At 39.7% G+C, this 22,529-nt stretch overlaps 1 protein-coding gene across 11 annotated transcripts in view; it reads left to right on the forward strand.

The window, feature by feature from the left end:
• The window catches only part of LOC146315126 (neurexin-1a), a 376,350-nt gene that overhangs the window by 124,285 nt on the left and 229,536 nt on the right, over positions 1-22,529 (forward strand). For 9 of the 11 annotated variants that reach the window (XM_084736025.1, XM_084736027.1, XM_084736036.1 and 6 more), the window contains 3 exons: positions 10,170-10,471; positions 14,653-14,676; positions 15,782-15,943. In XM_084736025.1, coding sequence (XP_084592151.1) covers positions 10,170-10,471; positions 14,653-14,676; positions 15,782-15,943 — 488 coding nt within the window. The remainder of the gene's footprint in view (positions 1-10,169; positions 10,472-14,652; positions 14,677-15,781; positions 15,944-22,529) is intronic. The other 2 variants (XM_084736029.1, XM_084736034.1) reach the window with 1 other exon arrangement.

The following is a 22,529-nucleotide window of genomic DNA, read 5'->3' on the forward strand; positions in this document are numbered from 1 at the left end:
TGATGTAGAGTTAGTCACAGTTAATGCTGGGGACTGTCATGAACGAGATGACACTGTTGGAGATGGGCAACATAATTACTGTGTCTGTTTTGGCCGGTAATAAAGGCCTATAATACCCCCTACTCCCACTCTTTAAAATATCTCTGTTGTCTCTAAAGGTGTAAGAAAATATCAAAACACATATCACGATATAATTTTTAGTGATAGTGTATGAATTCTCAGAAACGCTGCATCATGATGTCTTGATATTTGTCAGGGCTGAACGATATATTGACTATATTTGTTGTATTTGAGCATGAATTTGAATTTGAGCGTGAGTTTGCAGAGTTTGTCTGCCATAAAGTGTGTAGATCAGCTCAGATCGTCGTATAATAGTTACTGACAGGCTTTGTGTTCTTTTTGTTGCCACAGAAGAAATAAAAAGTCCCTGTTTATGTCATGTCACTTCATTGTCTTCCTGTAGTCCTCACAGCAGAGCTGGTATTCAGCTCCTTAACATATCTGGAGGACCTCCGTTTTCAGGTTGTTTTAATTGTCTTTTGTCTGACTCATACCTCACTTTCACAACAAAGCCCCCTAGACGTCCATCACGCAGGTTACCCACAAGCCCACCTTCCCTAAAGGGGAAGGCTCAGTCGGTAACACACAGGTGCAGTGGAGGTGTAATTCAAGTCTATTACTAAAGTGAAAGTACTAATGCTTCCTTTAGGTAAAAGAATTATAGCATTATTGGAGAAACGTGTTCACATGCAGCAGCACTGAGATGCACGACGAGATGCTAGATTGCTAATAACATTTAATAGAGTGAGAGAGAATATAACATAAAATAAGGTTTTACCCAGAAATCAAACATTGACTACCTCAAATCCACATTTCAGAAGCATTTGCATCTCTTTTCTTTAACTTTTGTAACTTCTGTCTGTAAAACGACCGCTCCGATTTCCTGTTGAATCTATTTGTACAGTCAGTTGCACAACAGCTCCTCCGATTTCAGATATTTTTTGTGACATTCAGGCTGAAAGCTAACGCCGCCACTCAATAGTCTTTTTGCCACTCAGTGGATGAAACCGCAGTGATCTCACCGACTGTGACGTATCATATCACCAGATTCTTGCCAACACACAGCCTCCATGTCATTGGAGAAGAATCATATTTTTATCATTAATGATGATATGAACTAAACTTTTTAATGCACTGAGTGAAATGATTTCCGAGATTTAAAACAAATCTTTTAAAGCATTTTAACTGATAAATTATGCTGCTTTTCTGTAATTTTCCATCATTTAGTTTGTCTTGGCGTTTTTGACAAATTTATTACTTACATCATCTGGTCAGAAATGTCACAGAATGGAATAACAACAATTAAAATCAAACTTATGCCTGACGTTCATTTCACAGGTAATGTTTCTCATATCCTGCTGAGTCTGTTTCAGACTGTTGTGTCATGATTTGATGTTGACAGGCAGCGCGCTCCCCTGGGTGCGAGCTAATTTAAAAAGCAGCCATAGAGTAGCAGATGCCAGATTAGTGTCAGAGCAAAGTGACTGATGAGGAGCCTCCTGGTCGCTCAGTCACATGCTGGCACTGTTGTACATATGCTCGTGCTGGTGGCCCCTCGGTGCTTCATAATAAATGAGCGATTTAGTTCAACATACTCAGCAGACATTTATGCTGCCTCCTCTTTTTACACAGCGAGCTACAGGCCAGCGCGGCTGTTTGTAGTCGCTTCATGCAGCACCATACCTCTTTGACTCTTTGTGACACTAATTTAATCTGAGTGCCGAATAATTGTATTACTTCCATCAATATGGGTAGTTAGTTCTGCACCACAACCGCAAATGTAACATGACCACAGAGAATGAGGTTCCTGAATGGCAACAACAATTACATGCTATTGATTAATAATTATCTATATGGCAGAGAACAATCCAAAATTCAGAAGAGATTATAGGAAAATCAGTTTTATTTCACCCATTATTGAGAATTGGGGTAAATTATGTCCTAAATGCCAGCACTCCAATAACACTTATTCTTTAAGGGTTTAAATATATAAAATAAATGTGTTTTATGAAATGTTTTTTTATCTCTAAACCCGCTTGTGTGTTAAAACAACATGTGTTAAAAGCCGTTAAAATATACCAACATTACTTAAATACCAGTACCCACTACTTAAAATAGTGCAGTGTACTTAATTCAACCAGGAAGCTGGAATTCAGGACAGTCCAAAGGCACAAAGAAAGAAAGAGACTCTTCCTCATTGGTAGTTTTAGCAGGGCCTTTTCCAGCACTGTGCAGATTTAGGTTCGCCACGCCGCCACCACATCAGTATACTGCAGCAATCGCGCTTACAAATGACAGAAATCCACAGAGAGCGACACCTGTTGGCGTTTTTCGGGAAGACGCCTGTCTCGAAGGTTGGAGGTGGTACGAAATTTGATGGAAGCAGCTCCCTTGTAATTCTCTATAAACGTTTAATAGCCAAGAGTTTGATCCTCTAAAATATATTTTGCCAGCATAATTTAAGAGTAAAAATTTAAAACACCTCAACATTCAGTGTTGACTCAATTCACAAGAATGAGTATTTTAACACGTCTAATTAATAGAAGAAACAAAACAATGTGATATTCAAAATGTGTTCTGCGAATGGTAAATTTTCCAACTTATCTGGGTGTAAATTGGGTGTCGGTGAAGACGCAGATATGCTGTGTTTGTTCAGAAAGCGGTTGAATGTCTCAGAACAATAGACTGTGACAAGTTTTTACCTATGTGTCTATTTATGGCCTTTTCCCCAGGAGCTACACTTTCACTCGGCTTGTGTCTTTTCCTGTCCTCTGCTCTCTGAAAACAGACTAAAGGAGCTGGCTCTTATCCATGTTCCCATTCAGTGTCATGACTCAAGGGCATGAAGGTGCCGGCAGTTCGCTGTGGTTTGATTGACTGTAGACCATAGGACAACCCAGAGAAACAAGTGGGACACACCCAAAGTGCCCAGGAGAACAAAATGACAAAACAGTCGGCTTCTCCAAGATCAAGTCGCTTCTTTTTTTACCTGCAGGATGGTGACACATCTGAGTGACACATCTGCTGCGAGATATTAACACTGCAGGTTGCTACGTCTGCTGTGATCCTGCTGCACACACAGGTGTACATGCTGCTCACCAGTTGCGTTGACACGGCTTTCCTTTCAAGGCTCAGGAACGACACACTGAATGCAGGAAATATTCAGGACATTCTTTGCATATAGGAGTCTAATGAGGTGAATTCAGGTTAAAGTCATTATCCCTTTTAAGCATACGTAAATGGGATAATTGTCAGAAATGTCAGACTTTACTTTCAGAATGTGCTTACTCCTGGAGGAGGTGGGGTATGCTTGATTTAGCCGTCAGTATTTTACATGATCCTGCTTTGAAAACTGGCAAACCAGTCCTGCTGTCTGCATCTGTTATGCCTTTGTCTGGTTTTTGGTGGAGGCGCTGCCAGTCACAGTCATGTGTAAGTTGAGCAGAAGAAGTACAATATTGCACAGAATATATGACATTAAAGCCAAAGCATTAGAGTTTAAACAGCAGTTTATGTAATTTTTAAAAAAATATTATTTTACACTTCCTCGCCTCACAGCTTTCAGCTCACTCGTCACAAGCTTATGCTGATTATATGTCTGCTGTTTGGGGATGTATCAGATGGGCAGCTGGTTTATGAGAGCTTCTTTGCTGAAAATAGCTGCCTTGTGGCTGGAAATGAGGTTGATGAGAGCTGTGACACTGAACCAGAACAATTTGCGGGCCATAAAGTCAAGACTATGAGCTAAAAGTCGCTAAAAAGCTTAGTAGTTTTGAGCTGAACTTCACTTTGTGATGCATAGCTTTTAGTCGGTGGTGCGTCAATCACAGCTAAAGTTAAAGGTCCAGTGTGCAAGATTGAGAGGGATTTATTAGCAGAATATGGCAGACATTGATAGGGTCTGGTATTGCTGAAATTGTTTTGATAACAGTACAGATACCTCGGCTTTGATACTGATCCTAAAGTCCATTTTAACAAACACAATTCTATTATGCATTAAGATCTGTTCAAATACCCGGGGCAGCTGGAAAAACTGATCACTTTACTCAACCTGGATTAGCTTTAGATATGGCCTTTTGCATTTTCTCATACAGACTTGGGTTTGTATGAGTCTTAAAAACTATATTAACAGATATTTTCTCGCAGCATGTATGATCATTAGCTTGAGTTTCGTGAGAGAGTCCAGCTACAACAACAAGCATCCACACAGTGACTCTCTCAAAGGACCATAAATGTGTTTCTACTGACTGTCAAAGCTCCACCAGACTTCCTGTCTTTCCAGTTGAGAAACTGAGAGTCTGACAGTAGCTTCTCATGGCTCCTTAGTTCTAACTGCCAGCTCCACTTTACTGTCCATGCTGTTTCCCCTAGTGGTCAAAACACTTGATGCAGCTTTATTTGCGTCTAGGTTTGCAAAAAAGACAGACAAATTCAATATCAGCCAAAGCCAAAGACAAATACAGGGTATAGGCCTTCTCTGCACTTATAAGGAATATAGTTTGCATAGAGGAGTAGCTTATTATCTAGATATGGAGAGGCAGCTAAAAGGAGCCAGCTGTGTGCTTGTGAGCTGACTGACATTAGCGGCCAGATGGAAGTTTGAGTGTTAGCTTGGCCTGACACTTGACTTGGCTGAGAGCTTGATGGTGAAATGTCTCCAAATGCTTAATGTCTAAAGATTGATAAGTCATGCTTTCCCAGCATCACCATCATTGTAAAAAATGTGTCTGTAAAGTCAAGATTGAATGGAAATGCCTTTTAAAGCGTTATTTCCCTTTTAGATCATATTCCCAGTCATACTGTGCATCAATATATGCTCCCAAAAATCAACTTCATTGTATTCATAATCAACGTTTTAGGGAACTTTTAGTGGTGCAGTGCTGAGGCCAATTCATGAGTTACACTGTTGGTGTGTCTTCCAAAATACTAGCTAGAATTTATTCTCTTTGGAGAAAGTGGTATCTTTATGCGTGAGGCATTTTACAGTAGACCACTTAAGCAGCTAACCAACGTAAGCGACATGAATCATACGATGGGCTGGGGGCCAGGCCTCAGTGATTAATGTATGTACTGTACAAGAACAGGCTGTATTTTTGAGTCCTACCAACAGGAATAAAAGTACCAGTGTAATTTAATGAGCATCCTGACTTCTTGCTAGAGTAGTTACCCCCTAACTGCCATTAACTCAGTTAGCCGTGCAGCTTAGTTAGCTGACTGAGTCTGGGGATGCCAGCAGCCAAACCCGGCATGCAAACCAACTTTGCACTGTGAAACCTCAGGTGGTCTTGGAGGCGGTGTCTGGTCCCAGTCTCCACATCACTGAGATGTGACATAGAGGCCAAACAGTAAATGAACTGATTGTTTTTGTTAATTTAATGCATTATCTTTTTTTAAAAAAAATATACCACAGCTGAGGGCAGACTGATGCTCAAATTGTTTCACTTCATTTAGTCCTACATATGTTTACATCAGAGTGCACCAGAGTGCCAGTATTTGAATGGGAATGCAATCCTCTGAGGAGATGTATGCCTCTTTTCCTGAAAGTGCCTCTGGGCTGAGTCCCAAGTGTTGTAAATCCCAAACAGCGGTCCTGCTGCTGTACACACACACACACACACACACACACACACACACACACACACAGACACACACACACACAATTCATTCTCCACTGGTTAGGGGAATTAACTGTGGGGATGTATGGAGAGAGAGAGAGAGAGATGAGAATGACCCTAAACTATTGGCTCTATTTGTTATTTGGTCAAGCTCGTGGAGTGGGGATGGGTGGGTTTAGTGAAGAGGGTAGAGGTCTCTAATTTTCACTGATAGGGGGCTCAGGCATTCAGGGAATGACACGAAAGAGTGGTGAGATCCAGTCAACTTCAATTACGGCCCCTCGCAGTTTTCCCAGAGGTGCACTATAGTGCCTTTAAGGGGGAATCAATGAGGTGACAAATTGTTGTGGACAGCAACCCCGTTTATTTGTTGTGTTGTTGTATGGCTGCCTGGATGCTACTCTAAGCATATGTGTGTGTGTTTCTTTGGCAAGCATATATAAATGTGCAGCGCTCTCCATTTATGATAATTGAATGCTTTGGTCCATTTGTGTTTTCGTGGTTTATTTTCTGCTAGTGGCTTTAATGGCTTGTTATCTGTCTAAACCTGTTTTTAAACGCTTCCTAATGGGTGTTCACATGCATCACCCTCTGACGCTCAGCGCCGCTTTGTTTTTATCTCACGCTAACAGTGTAAAGGGTTTTTTTCTCAAGGTTATTTTTGCTTTGTTGTGCCCCTGTCATATCTGAGGATGTCTGATGTCTGATGAGTGCTCGGATGTATTGGAAACATATGTTGCTGAGCTAATTGAGTGTTTTTAATGGTGGGAGGAGTCCATGTAAAGCTGTCACAGCAAAGCTTTGATGCGCTGGTGATGGAAGTATCTGCGAGCCAGGGAATACAACTAGAGGTTTAAGAGAGTCACAAACAAGTGAGAATTTATTAATAGTCTGAACGTTTATGCCACAGATATTGATCAGTAGAAACATAAAGATATTGATTGACATTTCCACAAAGTCACAGGAGTCACTATGTGGTCGGTACTTGGAGATACAACATAACTCTTTGTGTAAATTTTACATCAGATTTCATGACATGTTCTCAACACAAAAGCAAAGCAAACACAAGTCAGTCTCTTCACTGCCTGTGGTTTCTCAAAGAAGACCAAAGTAAGTATAAGCCGTGTTTCCACTGCAGACTCCCAGGGACCAGGGACCTTTGAAGGAACTTGGTGTGTTTCCATGGCAGGAACCAGGGTCTTATTAAGTTTCCTGTGACATTATTTCTTTCCAAACGTAGGGGTGGGGCTTCTAGCTCTGAACATTTCTGATTGGTTGAGTGCAGCATTTTATTTCAGCCACCATTTGTAAAAATTTGCAGCCTCAAACCAGTTTGTTTTTCTTCATTGTGCTTTGACACATTGGCATGAGCTGGGTTTCCACCCAAATTACCCAGAACTTTTAGTCTCAGAAATTATTTTTCAAGGAACTAAAAGATTACCTCAGCCCATTGTTGTCTGTGTGTTTCCACCACAGTCTATAGACCCACAAAGATTAGTCCACTGACATACAAAAAAATGACAACTGTTTCTTTAAGTAATTTTTGCACACAACTATAAAGCAACAAAGACCATACATGAATTTCATGTTCAGCATAAATGCTGCAACCGTGTCCCCCATAGGGCTGCATGATATAGTAAAAAAAAAAAGTCGCACTGTAATTGTTTGACTGAAATCCAACTAGTGGGAATGAACATTTTTGCCATATGATTTTCCTTTCAACTGTAAAAAGACAAAAATAAATAAAAATGTAAAAAATATTAAAATATTAAAACAAGACTTGTAGGCTAGGGCATCTCTGCAACACTACAGTTCTTGATTATAATACTGTTTTCTTAAACTTTTCTTAAATTTTTCTTAAACTTTTTAATCAAAGGGGGTCAAACTTTTTCAAAAAGTTGGTTTGGTTCTGTTCCAACGATTTGGATTTTATTCTGCACCTCCTAGTCCCCAGAACCTACAGTAGACCCTGGGTGCCTGGTTCCTAGTACCTGTGGAAAGTTCCTGTGATGGAAACATGGCTATGGAGTTAACATACAGCAGATGGGCTGACAACAAAGTCCCGACATTACTGTTGTATGGTAGTACGAGAAAATGATGTGTAAAAATCGCCATCTTCTTTACATGTATCAATGGACTAATTTGCCTAATCTTCATGGGTCTTTAGACTGTGGTGGAAACGCAGACAACAACAGGCTAAAGGAAGCTTTCAGTTCCTGGGACCAAAAGTTAGAGGTACTTTTGGTGGGAACGCAGCTATAGATATCAAACCCATAGACAGCTATGGTCCTTTTTTATGTGAAAATGTAAAAGGATATAGTCAATGTTTGTTTAACTTGCCTGTCTTTACAGTGTTTTCCATTGCCGAGGGATCATAGTGTTTGAATTTCAGTCCTCCAGTTATAAATGTGTGTGTGCAGCTCCCTGTGTAGCCGGCTGAGGAGCGTGTGTTGACTTTAAATTACCTAGTGACAGTAATGCACATCACATATTTGATTTAAATGCTCAGCTGGGTATCATTTTATGTCATGTAGTCATAGGGTGCTTTCATATCATATTATTTTATGTATGTGTACCTAATTAAGTTGTATGAAGGTAGTGTTGGATCACGCGGACCAGTGTGATGTTTGCTAATCTAAAATTTTCTCTTGAGGCTGGTGCAAATTAGTCACAACAAGCTCTGTTGGCATTTAGTGCATAAGTGGGCATAGTTTGTGAATAATGTACAACTAAGAATAAGGGCGTGTTCAGGATTGCCATGGAGGGCCGCAGTGAATCCATGTTTACCAATGGGAGATAAGATAACCAATAATTTCACAGTCACACAGCATACATAATATCAAAGTTAAGTTTCTCATCAAGCATCCACAAAGATCTGAGTTTAAATAAATGTGCATAACTATTAGAAAATCTGGTTTAAAACAACACATTTTGCTGTTTAGACCATTTCTCAACACTGTGTGGGCAGATCGTGATTTAATTGACAGCTCCCTCAGGAACCACGGAAGCTAAGCAATGTTCTCTGCATGTGGACCACTGTGGCTGGGGGCAGTGGCAGCATTTTGACCGCTTTACTTTGCCGTCAGACAGCATTCTTCTACAGAAAACTGAAGCTGCCATTATTGCTCTCTCCAAGGCCACCAGACTTCGTGGACTAAACAGTAATTTCACCTCACAGAACACAGGAGTTGTTAGACCACCACCGCCTCGGTTGGTTAATTTATTCGTTTTACTGCATGACCTCAGTGTTTTAACACGTTTGGAAACGAACTAATGTTACTGCCACAAATCAGGAGAGCGGTAGACTCCCGACTCCTGTGTTCTGTGAAGTAAAATTGCTGTCTTTTCAAAAGACTCTTGGTGGCTGTGAAGAGAGCATAGACGCCGTCTTCAGTCCCCCATTAGAAACGGCTGTCTGACGGCAAAGGTAACTCGTGAAAATGTTCAAAATATAGCATACACTTAAACTGATATTGATTTCTGCAAGTTGAAATTGCTGTTTCTGTCAAAAGAATCTGGAACAATAGAACAGCTTCAGCTCCCCGTTGTTGAGTTGGCTCAGTCTCAGAGAGACAGATAAAGCCAGTGGGAGCATTAAAGTTTTGTTGCATGCAGGGCTGGGTCTAGGGTGGAGCCAGCAGGAGCCAGTGCCCCTGTAACACTGAGTTTGTGCCCCCCCTGCTCAGTCTACAATAATAATAAAATTATTTAACCAGGTGAGTTCCACTGAGATTAAGAATGTCTTTTTCAAACAAGGCCTGTCGAGACAGTCAGCAGGAAAAACACTATTAAAATTTTGCAATAAAAGAGAACTTTCCATGAGTCATAAAGAGAACTTTCTAGGAGACTGTTGTGCAACCAGGCAAGCCAAAAACACTGACAACCTCTGGTATCTACCTCTAAGTCTTTCATTTTCAATTTAAAAGCATTTAACGAGAACAAAGTTCATGGAGTCATTACGCAACAAATTCCATGCCGAGGGTGCAGAGTACTCAAAAGCCATTTTTCCAGTTTCTCTCTGGGCGGTTGGATGGTGATTGCACAGACTAAATTGCATGAGAAAAAGAGAAACGGCACTCAGAAATCATTGCATGTAATGATGTATTTGTATATGAAAGCAGAAAAGGAGATTGCCGTCATCGTGAACAGGTAGACGTCTGCTTTTGTGACATGTGACGTCAAAACACAGCGGTTGTCTAGTGCTGCACATGTAATTACTTTGCAAATATTGCAACATGTAAGACCTAATGCAGTATTACTCTTCACACACCTGTGTTCTCTGGGTAAGGTAGGTACTAGCTGATCGTTAAAAGCTTATCTCTAAATTTACCTTTCATCACATTTCAGCTTTCCACCTTTCTCCTGTCCCAGTGTGTTTATTATTAAGCCAACATTTTTGAGACATTCTCTCTCATTTTTCCCGACAGCTTCCCAACAGGCACCCAAGAGGCCGAGATATTAATGCAACACATTTCTCTTTCTTTGTCTCCGCAGGAAAGGAAGAGTATGTCGCAACCTTCAAAGGATCTGAGTTCTTCTGCTACGACTTGTCCTTGAACCCGATTCAAAGCAGCAGTGATGAAATCACATTGTCATTCAAAACCCTACAGAGGAATGGACTGATGCTGCACACGGGCAAATCAGCTGATTACGTCAACCTGGCACTGAAAAATGGGGCTGTCTCACTCGTCATTAATTTGGGGTCTGGAGCCTTTGAAGCTCTTGTGGAGCCAGTCAATGGGAAATTTAATGACAATGATTGGCATGATGTCAAAGTAACAAGGAATCTACGTCAGGTAACAGTACAGAGGGTGATGCAGAGACTCAGTAAATGAATCAAAACAAATGCACTTAAATCATTACCATCATACAATATATTATTTTGTTCCAGACATTGTAATTGGATTGCTAAATTGAATCATGGTGGTGTATGGTGGAGATAAAACGGAACCACAAGTGAGCAGGGACATCTAGATGTGAATCAAGACCTCAATTAAGTTACAGTTTGAGAGAGAAAAGAAAGACGCTGGTTTACAACAACATTCAAAGCATTCGTGCTGATTCAGGCATTTGACAAGAAAAGATAAGTGTTTATTTGGGTTTAATGTGCCTCACCATGTTTGAGTTGACATATGACTTATATACCTCAAGAGCATCACTGTTTTCACTGTTCCAAATGTTTAAAGCTACTACAAGGAGTTTTTAACTGGATATGAAACTGTCTCAAAAGTTTGGACATTCATTGTTTTTTTATCTGTATTATTTTTCTATGTGGTTGATTAATACTAGAGACAATTAAGTCTGAGAACTATGACTATAACAGCTTTGCACACTGTTGGTGTGGTGTGTCGGTGAATAAAAAATGAGTCCAGACTTCTGGCTGGAACCGTACAAAAGCAAATGAGATCATTTGCGAGAGGATCGGCTGTTTCTGTATAGTTAATTTTAATGCCTGTTACCGGGTTGGATTCTCCTTGAAATCAGACTAAATGAGCCCGTGTTCACATTTTCCCAGGAAAAAATGACAGCAAGTTGTACATTAGTCAGTAAAAAAAAAAAAGCAGGAGGAGATTTTTCTTCAAATAATCTTATTTTTGCCATCATATTTTGTGGAAAAACTATTGCTTTTGTCCACAGGGGCCTCCAAAGTCAAGACAATTAAGAGTTCCTTGTAGCAGCTTTAAGAGAAATAGAAATAAGACTGAACTCAAATGTCTCAACTGTATTAACAAAATATGAGTGAAGTAGTTTATATTCTCTCTTAAAAATTGACCACATTTTAATTTTCAGTGTGGCATTTGTTTTGATGTCAGTACAGTTATTGAGCACTCATCTCAGGGAATATTTTAATGAGATAGAAGATTACACATTTAAAAGCAATGGGAATTTTAGCACACTAGGTTTTATAAGAAGTAAACTTTCCAGATTAAGTATCAATGTAAAGCATAAATACATTTAAGGTTACACTTTGAAATCAAAGTGATATGAACACAGGCAAAATGCTCTAACTGGATCTATAGGCTTAAATGGGATCTTCTACATGGCCTGTAAGACTCACATTAATAAGTCTTAGGAGACTGTGGAGTGACAGTGTGACCTGGTTAGACAGCGCGACATGTCTTCCAGATTAGTCTTCTGTAGAAATCTCATTCAGCAGCTTGTGCCAATTACATTTGTTAACATCAGAGGACATCAGATAGGGCCATTTGCCTGTGGCAGTGCTGCTCATAACCTGGGGACCGGCCAGGGTATCAACAAAATTGGTTCTTGCTTGATTCTCACCACGAGCAGAGGATCAGGTGAATCAGGGATGAAGGAAAAGTGTAAGGCAAACCTTATGGCTGTAGAACATGGGCAAATGCATCCACCTGCAGGAACAGATTGTCCTGGCAAGAGTGAAGCTGCTGAGGTCAGTAAGTGTGTGTTGCGTTGCAAACAGATTAACTACTACTGATTTGTACCAGGCCAACATATACTGAATGATGTCAGGATGCAGCTGCCACTCTGCTAGTGGCAGTCGGCCCTCGGACATGACAACAGTGCCAATCTGTTGGACTCATGACCGATCTGAAGAGACCAAAGGCTTGCTGAGGCACACATCGACGCGTTCTCAGTGGCTTTCAAGAATAACAACCAGCTCTCGCATGTCGGTGGAAGTAAGCCAACACTGAGTTTCACATCTCTGCTGGCCAAACGTTGCAACAGCTATAGCAGGATCCTGATCACTGCATCCATTTAAAGTCAGCTGAAGTGTTGTCTCTTATGGCAGGGCACAGCTTTCCTACAGTACCCCAGGCCTGATTGGCCACCGATGGGAGACTGAATTGGACACATGGCATTTGGGTGCACAAACCACTGCTACAGGTGTCTCATAACTTTGAGAACAGTAGCTGCATAACAGCTCAGCCAGCTACATGACATCAGGATGCAAAATACAGGACTGGTTAGCAGGAACTTTGCTTCCAAGACAGGTCTTATTCCCTGGTCTTTTCAGAGACCAAGAGGCAGCCCAACAAAAGACAGTTTTGCTCGTCTTCCACTGAGGCTTCCAGTCAGTCATTTTAGTGTGTAGACAGTAGCCCCCTGGCTGGAGTTATCTCAGTCAACCCATGTACCTGCAAGGTGGTTAAGGCAGAGAGACACTCCTGAACTACCTGTTTGTCAGTGGGAGCGACAGTAATAGAACAAGGCAGACTGGCCTGATTTCATTATTGGTCCCAACATCATGGGTCTTCGCTCCAATTTGAGAGAAATCCATTGCTGTTGCTACAAGGCAATCTAGGCAGTTGGGATGCCCCTGGCTGTTGCTGACAGCATGCTAAGATCCCATGTGGTTGGTGCAGATTACTTTCGAAAGCCTGCAGAACAGGAGAGGCACTGTCTCATTGGACTAAAGGAGCCAGGTGTAGAAGAGTGTTTTCATGGTTAGGGTTGTGTTAGGGTTAAGTTGAGCACAATCTTGGACCACACTGGCTATCGTCTGACAACGATTTAGCCTCTAGTGACAGTGTCCAATGTTTCAAGGCTTCCAGTACAGCCCATGGATATTAGGATAACAGATATTCAGGCCAAGACACCCTCTTCTCTGCACCATTCATTGTTTGCATTCCAGTTAACAACTTGAGACTTGAGAATTGAGTTGGAGTTGAGAGATGCATTTACAGATATCTGTATACAAATGCAGATACATTTTTAAAAAGCTACTAAAAAGCTAAATCGTCTTTAGATTGCATTTCTGACAATATGTCATGCTTATTTTGTTCTCCACAAAGATTATTAACCTGCATGCAACCAAAGCCCAGTCAAACATGATTGGTCAGTACTACGCAGCCTACAAAAGGAAGCCAGATCTTCTACATGGCCAACAGATAATGCATTCATATTCAGATCTCAGGACGTAGGTGCTGAAGATAAGTGCTTTAAATCGATCTTATGACTGTAGCTTTTCAACTTTGCCTTGCAAGCATGTAGAATATGTTAGACTGTTTAGCCTGTGTTCAATAGAACGCCACACATTCCTTTCTTTTTACCCCAGAGTATCAAACAGATTATTTTCTCCACATAAAATAAAACAGGACAATGACTCAAAGGCTTACAAACACCTCATTAAGACAACATCTCTGGATTTGTTCCTGCTCATTTGGTGGGAAACGTTTGTCTTCACCTCAGTACCAGAGCTGCTACTTTTGCATAATCAGCAAATTGATTATTGGCAACCCTAAGGATCTGGCCAGTTTGAACATTCACTGCATTCAAATTGTGAAAGAGAACCAAGCATATTGAGTGCATGCTCTGTGGGGGAATCAAAATTGCCATCCTCCTCATTCTGTGTCAGGGTCTTCTTTGCTTTGTCTCATTGCAGTAAAGTGATCCTAAAGTTCATCAATAAGACCAAACGGAGGTACTACAGTATTGTACGAGCGCCGGAAAGTGTGATACACTGGATTGGTCTCAAGCCTAAAACCAAGTACAAAAGAAGGCAAATACTGGTACCAATAAAAGAAACAAAGCTTTAAAAAGGTCTTGAACTTGGGACTTTGTTAAAGAGGGTCAACTGATGTGCTTTAGGCATTCTTTCTTATGAACCATTTGATGTCTGTCAGTCATAACCTTTTGTCAGGACTTGGGTAAGGGAGTGTTTTCTGCTACTGAATGGTATGATCACATACAGAACATGGTGCAAAAAACACCATGAGAAGCTTAGGGAGTCACTGGTTGAGCTCTGGCACCTCCTGTGGAGCATTCTTGTTATTTCCTTGGTCTGCTTTTTTCTTGTTAAACTTATTTTGCCCTTTTTCTCTATGTTACTAACATGCTTTGGAAACTAACATCATTCATGGAATGTGTCATCTACTAACCAGTATGGTTTTGCCGTTTAACAATGTACTAACAGTATTGACCATCATATATTATTTGAGTAACAATCGTTATTCTGTTCACAGTTTTTAATTTCCTTTCTCCCCCCTTTTCCACAAAGCACTCAGGCATTGGACACGCTATGGTAAACAAACTACATTGTTCGGTAGATATCATTCTAATTGTTTCTTAGTTTGGGTTTGCCGTGTGTTTCTTTTCTTTCTTTTTTTACTGTAGACGTCATTTACAAAAAAAGGGAAATTGCGGTTGGTACTCTTCTGCTTACTTTTCGAATCCTTTTTAATTTCTTGGTTCATTCATTGGTTTCACCCTCTTTATTTCACTTGTTTCCTGTCCAATTCTGTTTGATCCACCTTTTTAGGAGCATCATTTCGAGCCTTTTGCATCAGGCTGTGGTTAATAATGAGGACCCTCCTGTCTGGCTGGCCTGATGCTCTTTGGCTCAGCCAGTTGTATCCCCATTCACTTTGCATGGCATGCACTTTGACTCCGTCTTGCAAACGTCACACTGCCCATTTGTCAACATGAATGTGACAGTTGAGCTGTGTTTGTCATTGGTGCTTCTCTTGGTGCTTTCTTATTTCTATCTGTGGTTTCGTAGTGTTCATGAGCTTTTGCATGCATCTGACACTGTGTCCAAAAAAGTGTCAAAAAACAGATCCCGTGTCCCAATCAAGAATTTGGGAAAGTTTTCTTTTTGTATGTCCGTATTCAAAAAGAAAAGACAAATGCATGCATGCAATTTTCTTTGTCTAATACCCTCAGTCATTGTCACATACTAAAAGGTGATTGTGCTTTTCAGAGCATGTGCTCCCTCTCTAACCTAGTAGCACGTTTTGATTTCTTTTGTAGAACTGCTGGACGTACTAATATGAAATTAATAGTTAAACTAACCTAGATAACATTCTACTAACACCATTTTTGTGTCTGCTAAAGTACTTTTAAGTTGCAGTAGGGGCAATACTAACACTGTAGTATGGGCAGTTTACTAACTTTCACTAACTAGAATAGAATTCTTTTGAAGGCTTGCAGTCTTCCAACTAATCAAACTGGACAAAATAATCATAAAAAACAAGAAAAAAGACAATGAAAACAGACATGAAAATGGGTTTCAGAACAAATAAATCATATAGGGAAATCTGATAGACAACAAGAAGGAAAGGCAATAACGTTGCAGTGTATAGGCTGTTTGAGTATAGCGTGTCCTTTCCCTGTGCTTTGTTGTCTAGGTAACAATATCCGTGGATGGGATTCTGACCACCACAGGATATACTCAAGAAGACTACACCATGCTAGGCTCTGACGACTTTTTCTATGTTGGAGGGAGTCCTAGCACAGCTGACCTGCCCGGATCTCCGGTTAGCAACAACTTCATGGGCTGCCTCAAGGAGGTAAACACCACTTCTGTGTGCACTCTGATGCTGGTGGGTGTGCAGGATGTGACTGCTTCACCTTAGGACACCGAAACAGGCCCTTCCACCCACACGCTGACCTTGTCTCATCATTTACACTTTAGCGCTCTAGTTTGTTTCTCCATCTCTCCTCATATACTCACACACAAACTTTATTTTTCCTCTGCCGCCCACTCAGTACACTCATAATGTTTTACACACACACACACGCGCACACATCGAGGGTTACCACATGACCACACATGAAGAGCTCTGTCTGTCTCAAGGTGGACTTTACCACAGGCTTCATGCAGCTCTGTCAGGTAGACTTCAAAGACAGCTGTGATCCTGAGATCAGGCGGTTGAATTTTCATGAGCAGTCAGCCAACTGACATGCTTGACTTCACTATTCTTCCACTGGGGAGTCTGCAGGACCAGACTGATATTATCTTGAACCGTTCTCCTAATGATTATCCTTTTTACTATTAGGCAGGTGTTGTCAAAAGAAGTAGTATGTCTATTTACCTTCATGGGACTCTGAGAGGCAAGCGGTGATCAATCCACAGTTTCCAACCTTTGTTTATTATTTAAGAACAGAAGGAAAAAAATGTTGCCAGAATAATCTTTCATTCCATGTTCATTTTTCCAATTTACTTTAATTATGTTTTTTTTTTCCTGGTGAAATCGTCTCCCGCAAAAAAAAGGGTCATTATATGAAAAATGTAATATTTTTGTACATTGTTCTTTGTTTGTTTGTTTGTTTGTTTTTCAGGTGAAAAAAAAAGCAAGGATCATGTTTTACTTAATTATATATTTATTTATTTTTTGGCAGATGATTATTTTTTTCAACTGCCACAAAAAAAGATCATTTTATGGAAAAAAGTAATATTTTAAGAACATACAGGTGTGTTTTGTTTTTGTAGGTGAAATGGAAGTTTTTCTACTATGTATTTTTAAGTTACTTTTTTCATATATAAAAATTGGTAGACTTTTTTTGTAGGTTTTTTCTTTTTCTTTTGCATTTTCTTTAGCATTTTTCTCGTATTTTCCCCAAGAAGGGATCAAATTACACTGATCCCCACCCAAATTCCATGCTTTTTTTCAACTGCAAAAAAAACTTTTTCTTGTTGCAGTTTTCAGAAATGGAAAAAAAGTTACTTAAAGTAAAATCAGAATAAAATGATCTGGCCAAAACTTCTTTTTCACCTGTAAAAATATGCTTTAAATTTATTAGATTAATAAAGAAGTAAAACATTACCCTTTTTTTTAAGAATTAAGGAGCTTTTTAGTTTTTATTTTATCAGCTTGTCCTTAAGTCAAAAACACAGGAGAGAAAACTATTTAGATCAGACTTAGAAAGTGGATCAATACATTGTTTTCTCTTGCCTCTCAGGGTCTCTGTAGGGTTATAACCGTCTGTTTGAAAAAACATGGCTCACAGCAAGGCACAGAAATGCACATCACTGTTTGACATGTCCACTGCCAGATGATGTATTGAATTCAGCACGTTTTGTATCTTGGATCCTCCATGGCGTAATGGACCCTTTGAATCTGGCTCATGACTTACAGAATGTCATTTGTCACTCGCCCCGTTTTCTTATGTGTTCTAGTATTCTGGAGGTATGTATAGAACCTGCACTTCATCCCCAGAGATGAAGCAAGACAGGGGGAGGAGGAGGTAATTTCTCCAACAGAGGGCTCATAAGTTATACCTCTCACTTTAAGCTGTACAGTAGTATTTGTTATTTTTGCTGGCTAATAGGGATTCTGACCTAAAGCATTTACTTCAGGAGCCACCAGGGATATACAGAGATATCCACCAGGCAAATCTCTGAGGTACTGCAAAATGATCTATTCATTTATCTTTTAATTTCAAAAGCTGTTCCCCCTTTTCTCCATCTCTCTCCTTTCTCTTTCTGTACCTTCTCTTGCTCCTTTGGTGTCCTACATTTTGTCTCTAACCTCGAGCGCAGGCTGTCGTCCTCGGTGAACCTCTTGGAAAGGTCTGAGGCAGCTCTGTTTAATGAGCAGGTCGGGCGCGGACCACATGTCCGCACGCCATGTACAGCTCATTACAGGACTGGTTGTTGAAGGGAGTGTCTTATTTAACTGCGTGTCTCTGGGGTGCTGCAGATGTGGTGACAAAGGGAATGGGATTGGTGCACCCTGAGTATGTTCATCTACCTCAGTGAGCTGCCCTCACCGCTCTTGGTCAGCTGTAACCACGGCGGCTGCTCTCACTATCCTGAGATCAATGAACTGAATTGCTCCAAAATGTAAAAATATGGTGTTCATAGCTGAGATTGTTCCCAGGAGATGTGACACAGACTGGGTTGCGCTGACAAGATTAATTTTTAGACCCAGTGAAATAGTGGTTTAACTTTAAATTATGTTGCACCAAACTTTTAACCTAGCCTTGTAGAGATGGACTAATAGAAATCAAGTTCCTCAAAGAACTTTATTCAACACCAGTTGATAATTTGGCAACAAGTTTTTCTCAGAGGAGAAATTAGAGTTTCTCTGCTGAGCCATCATGAGCAGCCTCATAATGTTTTAGCAAGCTAGCAAACAATATAAGTTTTGTTAAATTTACCTTTTAACTAGTTAGTGTCATGGTTTTGGTTTTTTGTTGGTTATTTCCTGTTTTACTTTGGTAGTTCTGGTCCTCCCTCGTGTGTCTTGTTTTTACTTCCTGTCTTTGTCTGTTTTCCCTCTCTTTTTGTCATTAGTTTCACCTGTTTGTCCACCTGTCTCTCGTTAGTTTTGTCTATTTAGTCCCTCTGTTTCTCTGTGTCAGTGTCAGTTCATGCTTGTTCCTCATGTCCTGCATCCCCTGTGTCTCCCTCCTGTGTTATTTTTCCTCTGGACTATTTTTTGAGTTTGTCTTTTATGGATTCTGTTTCTTGGACTTTGGATTTTTCCCTCCCTGCATCTGAGTAAGCCTTTGTTTTTTCGGTTTAATTTCGTTAACCCTTTTTGAGCTGGTTCCCTTGTGTCGTCTGCATTTGTGTCCTCCACTTTGTGAAACATAACAGTTGGCAAACATTGTAACATTTTCTTTATTTTTGTTTTTTTTTTAGCAAGCTAACAAACAATATAGCATTTTTATATACAGTTTTTAGCTAGCAAGCAAACTGTAACATTTTATTAACTTTTTAGCTAACTAACAAACTATATAATGGTTTTTAAATATACTTTTTTAGCCAGCTACCAAACAATGTAATGTTTTGTTAAGGAATACAGAGCAGCCAAAAGTGTTATTATGTTTTAATTTTGCTGAGGAAGCATTTCCATATCGATTCAACTCTATTTAATTTGAGTTTAAATCACTAAACTTGGATATTGAGCTGGGATTAGTTTTTATTTGTACAATAGAGCTGTGCTTAATTTTAAGCCTGGAATGAATCACTTTTAAACATAGTTTGACCAAACTCTGATGAGAGCTAATCTGAGATTAAATTAATCATTATTGATGCAAGACAGTCATAATCCCCTCTTTTATTTGCTCATAGGATTGTTTCATATTTATTGCTTAGTTTTAGTAGACAATGCAGATGTCAATATCACAAAAGAGACTCAGCTCATACACTGTAAAATTAATAGTTAGGTTAATTTATTTGGCTTTTAATCTGTTGCTGGCATTTTTAGTATTGCATTGAGAATCTCTGTGCATCATCTGATCCAGCCTGTTGAACAGAAGTCTCAGATCATCGTCTGTGCACGTCGTGAAAACATATGAGCAGTGGTCTAACAGCGTGTGCTGCGGGCCCTGATTGATTGCGTGTATCGAGGTGGCTTGTTGCAGCACTCGCGTGCAGATTCCAGTCCGGGTTGCCACGCCTGCCTGTTGGTTCTGATGGCAAAACAAACGGTGGTGCAGTAATAGCTCAGTTGTCACAGCCAGAGCTTGATGACAAATTAGTGCAGCACTAGTAGTGCAGCACCAGTTGTAGCTCAGACCAAAGCTCCTCTGACTCTGAAAGGTGCCCTTTGTCTTGACTATAAAGAATTGATTTGGGTTTATTGGCTGTATCTGTTGCACCTTTAGTCGACATGACTTAAGTTCAGCAGACAGAGATACCATCTCTTACTCCTTTACTCTTTTTCTTTGACATCTTTTCTTGTGTTGGGAGACTCTTGTCAAATTACCTTTTTATTCCAATTCTTCTTCTATGAAATCTTTAAAACATTCCTTTTGGCGCTCAGTCAGACTTGAGAACATACATTTTTTTTTTTTACTGTATCAGAAAGATAAAGATGTGGGAATAAAAGCCTTCCATTATCTGTTTCCTGTTTTCTCTGCGGTTAAATGCAGGCTGATACAGTCAGTCACAAAGCATTTACAAGAAACTAAGCCTGAGCTCACCTAATGCTGATGCACCGCTATGAGCTCCATCTACCTGAACAGTTAGACACAGCAGATCAGACTCAGTGATAAACATAATGCTCCATGCAAATGAAATCCCATCGGAGGTGTCCCCGTTTTCAGGTGAACGCTTAGCATGGCAACAAATACAGAACATGGACAGTGTTTTCCACAGCTGTAACTCATTTCATTTGTCCCGTTCAAACCAATATAGAGTTACCATCATAACTATTTTGTTGTGTAAATAAATATGCATACCAGCCAAAAATGATGTCTATCTGTCACAGTAACCTTATCTTCTAATTAGCAGAGGTGGCAAAAGCTCGCACACTTTGTACCCAATTAGATGTGCAGATACTTGTGTAAAAAACACAATTAAAAGTACAAATTTAACTTCTACATGCAAATAAAAGTGAAAAACTACAGGCTCTAGAATGACCTCAAAGTATAAATGTAAAAGTTTCTGTGCAAAGTGAACTGAACCTCACCTTTTGTCCAATCAAGTCTCCCTCTCTGTTTCGTCTGGGTCGTCTTTTTCATCTTGATACTTTGTTTTTGTCTTTTTATGTATTTTTTTGTCTTCTTGCATCTTTTACCTTGTTTTTTGTCTCGTTACATCTTTATGTTGTTTTTCATTTTGTAGCATTTTCTACATCCTTCTGTCATTTATGTTGTTTTTTTTTTGTCTTGTTACATCTTTTTGTCTTACTATGTACTTAATGGCTTTTTTTCTTATTCTTGTTACTTTTATTGCATCTTGTGTGTCATTCTTCATCTTACAACTTTTTCATTTTGTTGCATGTTTTGTCATTTTTCATCATTTTTTTGTCGTCTTATATGTTTAAGTTTTTAATTCTTCTTACATGTTTTTCATCTTGTTACATGTTTTTAATTTTGTTACATCTGTTGTGATGATTATGCACTGATCAACAGGCAAGACATTGTCTTTTCTGTGTGTTACTGTCCCATCCATTGGGGTTGAAATCGGTCTTAAAGTTCACTTAATAACACAAAATAAAAATAAGCAATAAATCTACTCAAATGCATAAAAATCAAAGTAACAAGTCTGTTTTTGAAAGTGTGATGAGTAGAAAGTACATATTTTTGTTTTCAAATATAGGGAGTAAAAGTAAGACAGTACAGATCTCTGAAAAATCTACTTAAGTACAGTAACAAAGTATTCTGCTAATTAGTAGTGCTGGAGCGGTGCGGACAAGATCATTGACTTGGCTTGTGCCCACTAGGGGGTAGTTGTTCAACATTATTTGCCTCATTATCCCTCTGCTCTGATTGTTTAAAGTCTCAGTTGTCTTCGTAATATTTGCTTTGCAGAATGATCGACACATTATATTAAAACACTTAAAGTGCGTTTGTGTTTGTGGTGAGCTCTGTTCGAAATATCAGTAGCGCACTGATGTTTTAATGAAAAGTTTTGACATTCACCAAAATGTTAATTAGTTTCTCATATGGAAATTGGATGTAACCAGACAGAGGGACTCTTGCTATTACAGCTGCACTTACACCAGATACTCCTTCATTATGGAGATTGGATAATGACGAGGTTATGGCTGTCTCTAATTTTTTGCAAGACTGTCGCCAATTACGCAGTGTGGAATGCAACGCCTCCCCTACACACATCGTAGCTGCCTCTGTCGTCTTTAGAGACGTGTTTTGATCAATATTTCGAGGATTTGCTTCACGAGCAGAATTTAATATGCCTTTTATGCTGCCTTTATAACTATGAAACACAAGATTAAAGATGAGTTTCATGCACAACAGTAAATAAAAAATGATCAGACTGGCTAATTGGTCAGTTGATACTTGCAATGTGCGAATGTGATAATGAGCCTCATCTGTGGTTAATTGGTATTTTAATGACATTACGGTCCATTCTTTGTAATGAGTTGCTACTGTCTGTCACTTCTGCGCCTCGGCTCAACAACACTCAGCATCTCAAAGGTCACAGCACTAATGCACTTCATTTAGAGAAGCACTCTGATGCCAAACCCTGTCTGCTTTACAGTGTCTGAGAATATAAACTAATAGTGATAGGAGGGTTTCTGCATAAAAATGTGTCGATTTCTGCATTTCATCAATTTTGTAAATTGCACAGTACACTGAATGTGTTTATGTATGCTCATGCACTCATTTTTAATTTGCTTTAGAGAGGCATATCTATCATCTGCCCACTTTTATTCTAATCACAGGCTGCAACAGGGG

Source organism: Lutjanus erythropterus, chromosome 14 (genome assembly GCF_056507025.1).
Source record: "Lutjanus erythropterus isolate fLutEry1 chromosome 14, fLutEry1.hap2, whole genome shotgun sequence".
In the NCBI taxonomy this organism is placed as follows: domain Eukaryota; kingdom Metazoa; phylum Chordata; class Actinopteri; order Lutjaniformes; family Lutjanidae; genus Lutjanus; species Lutjanus erythropterus.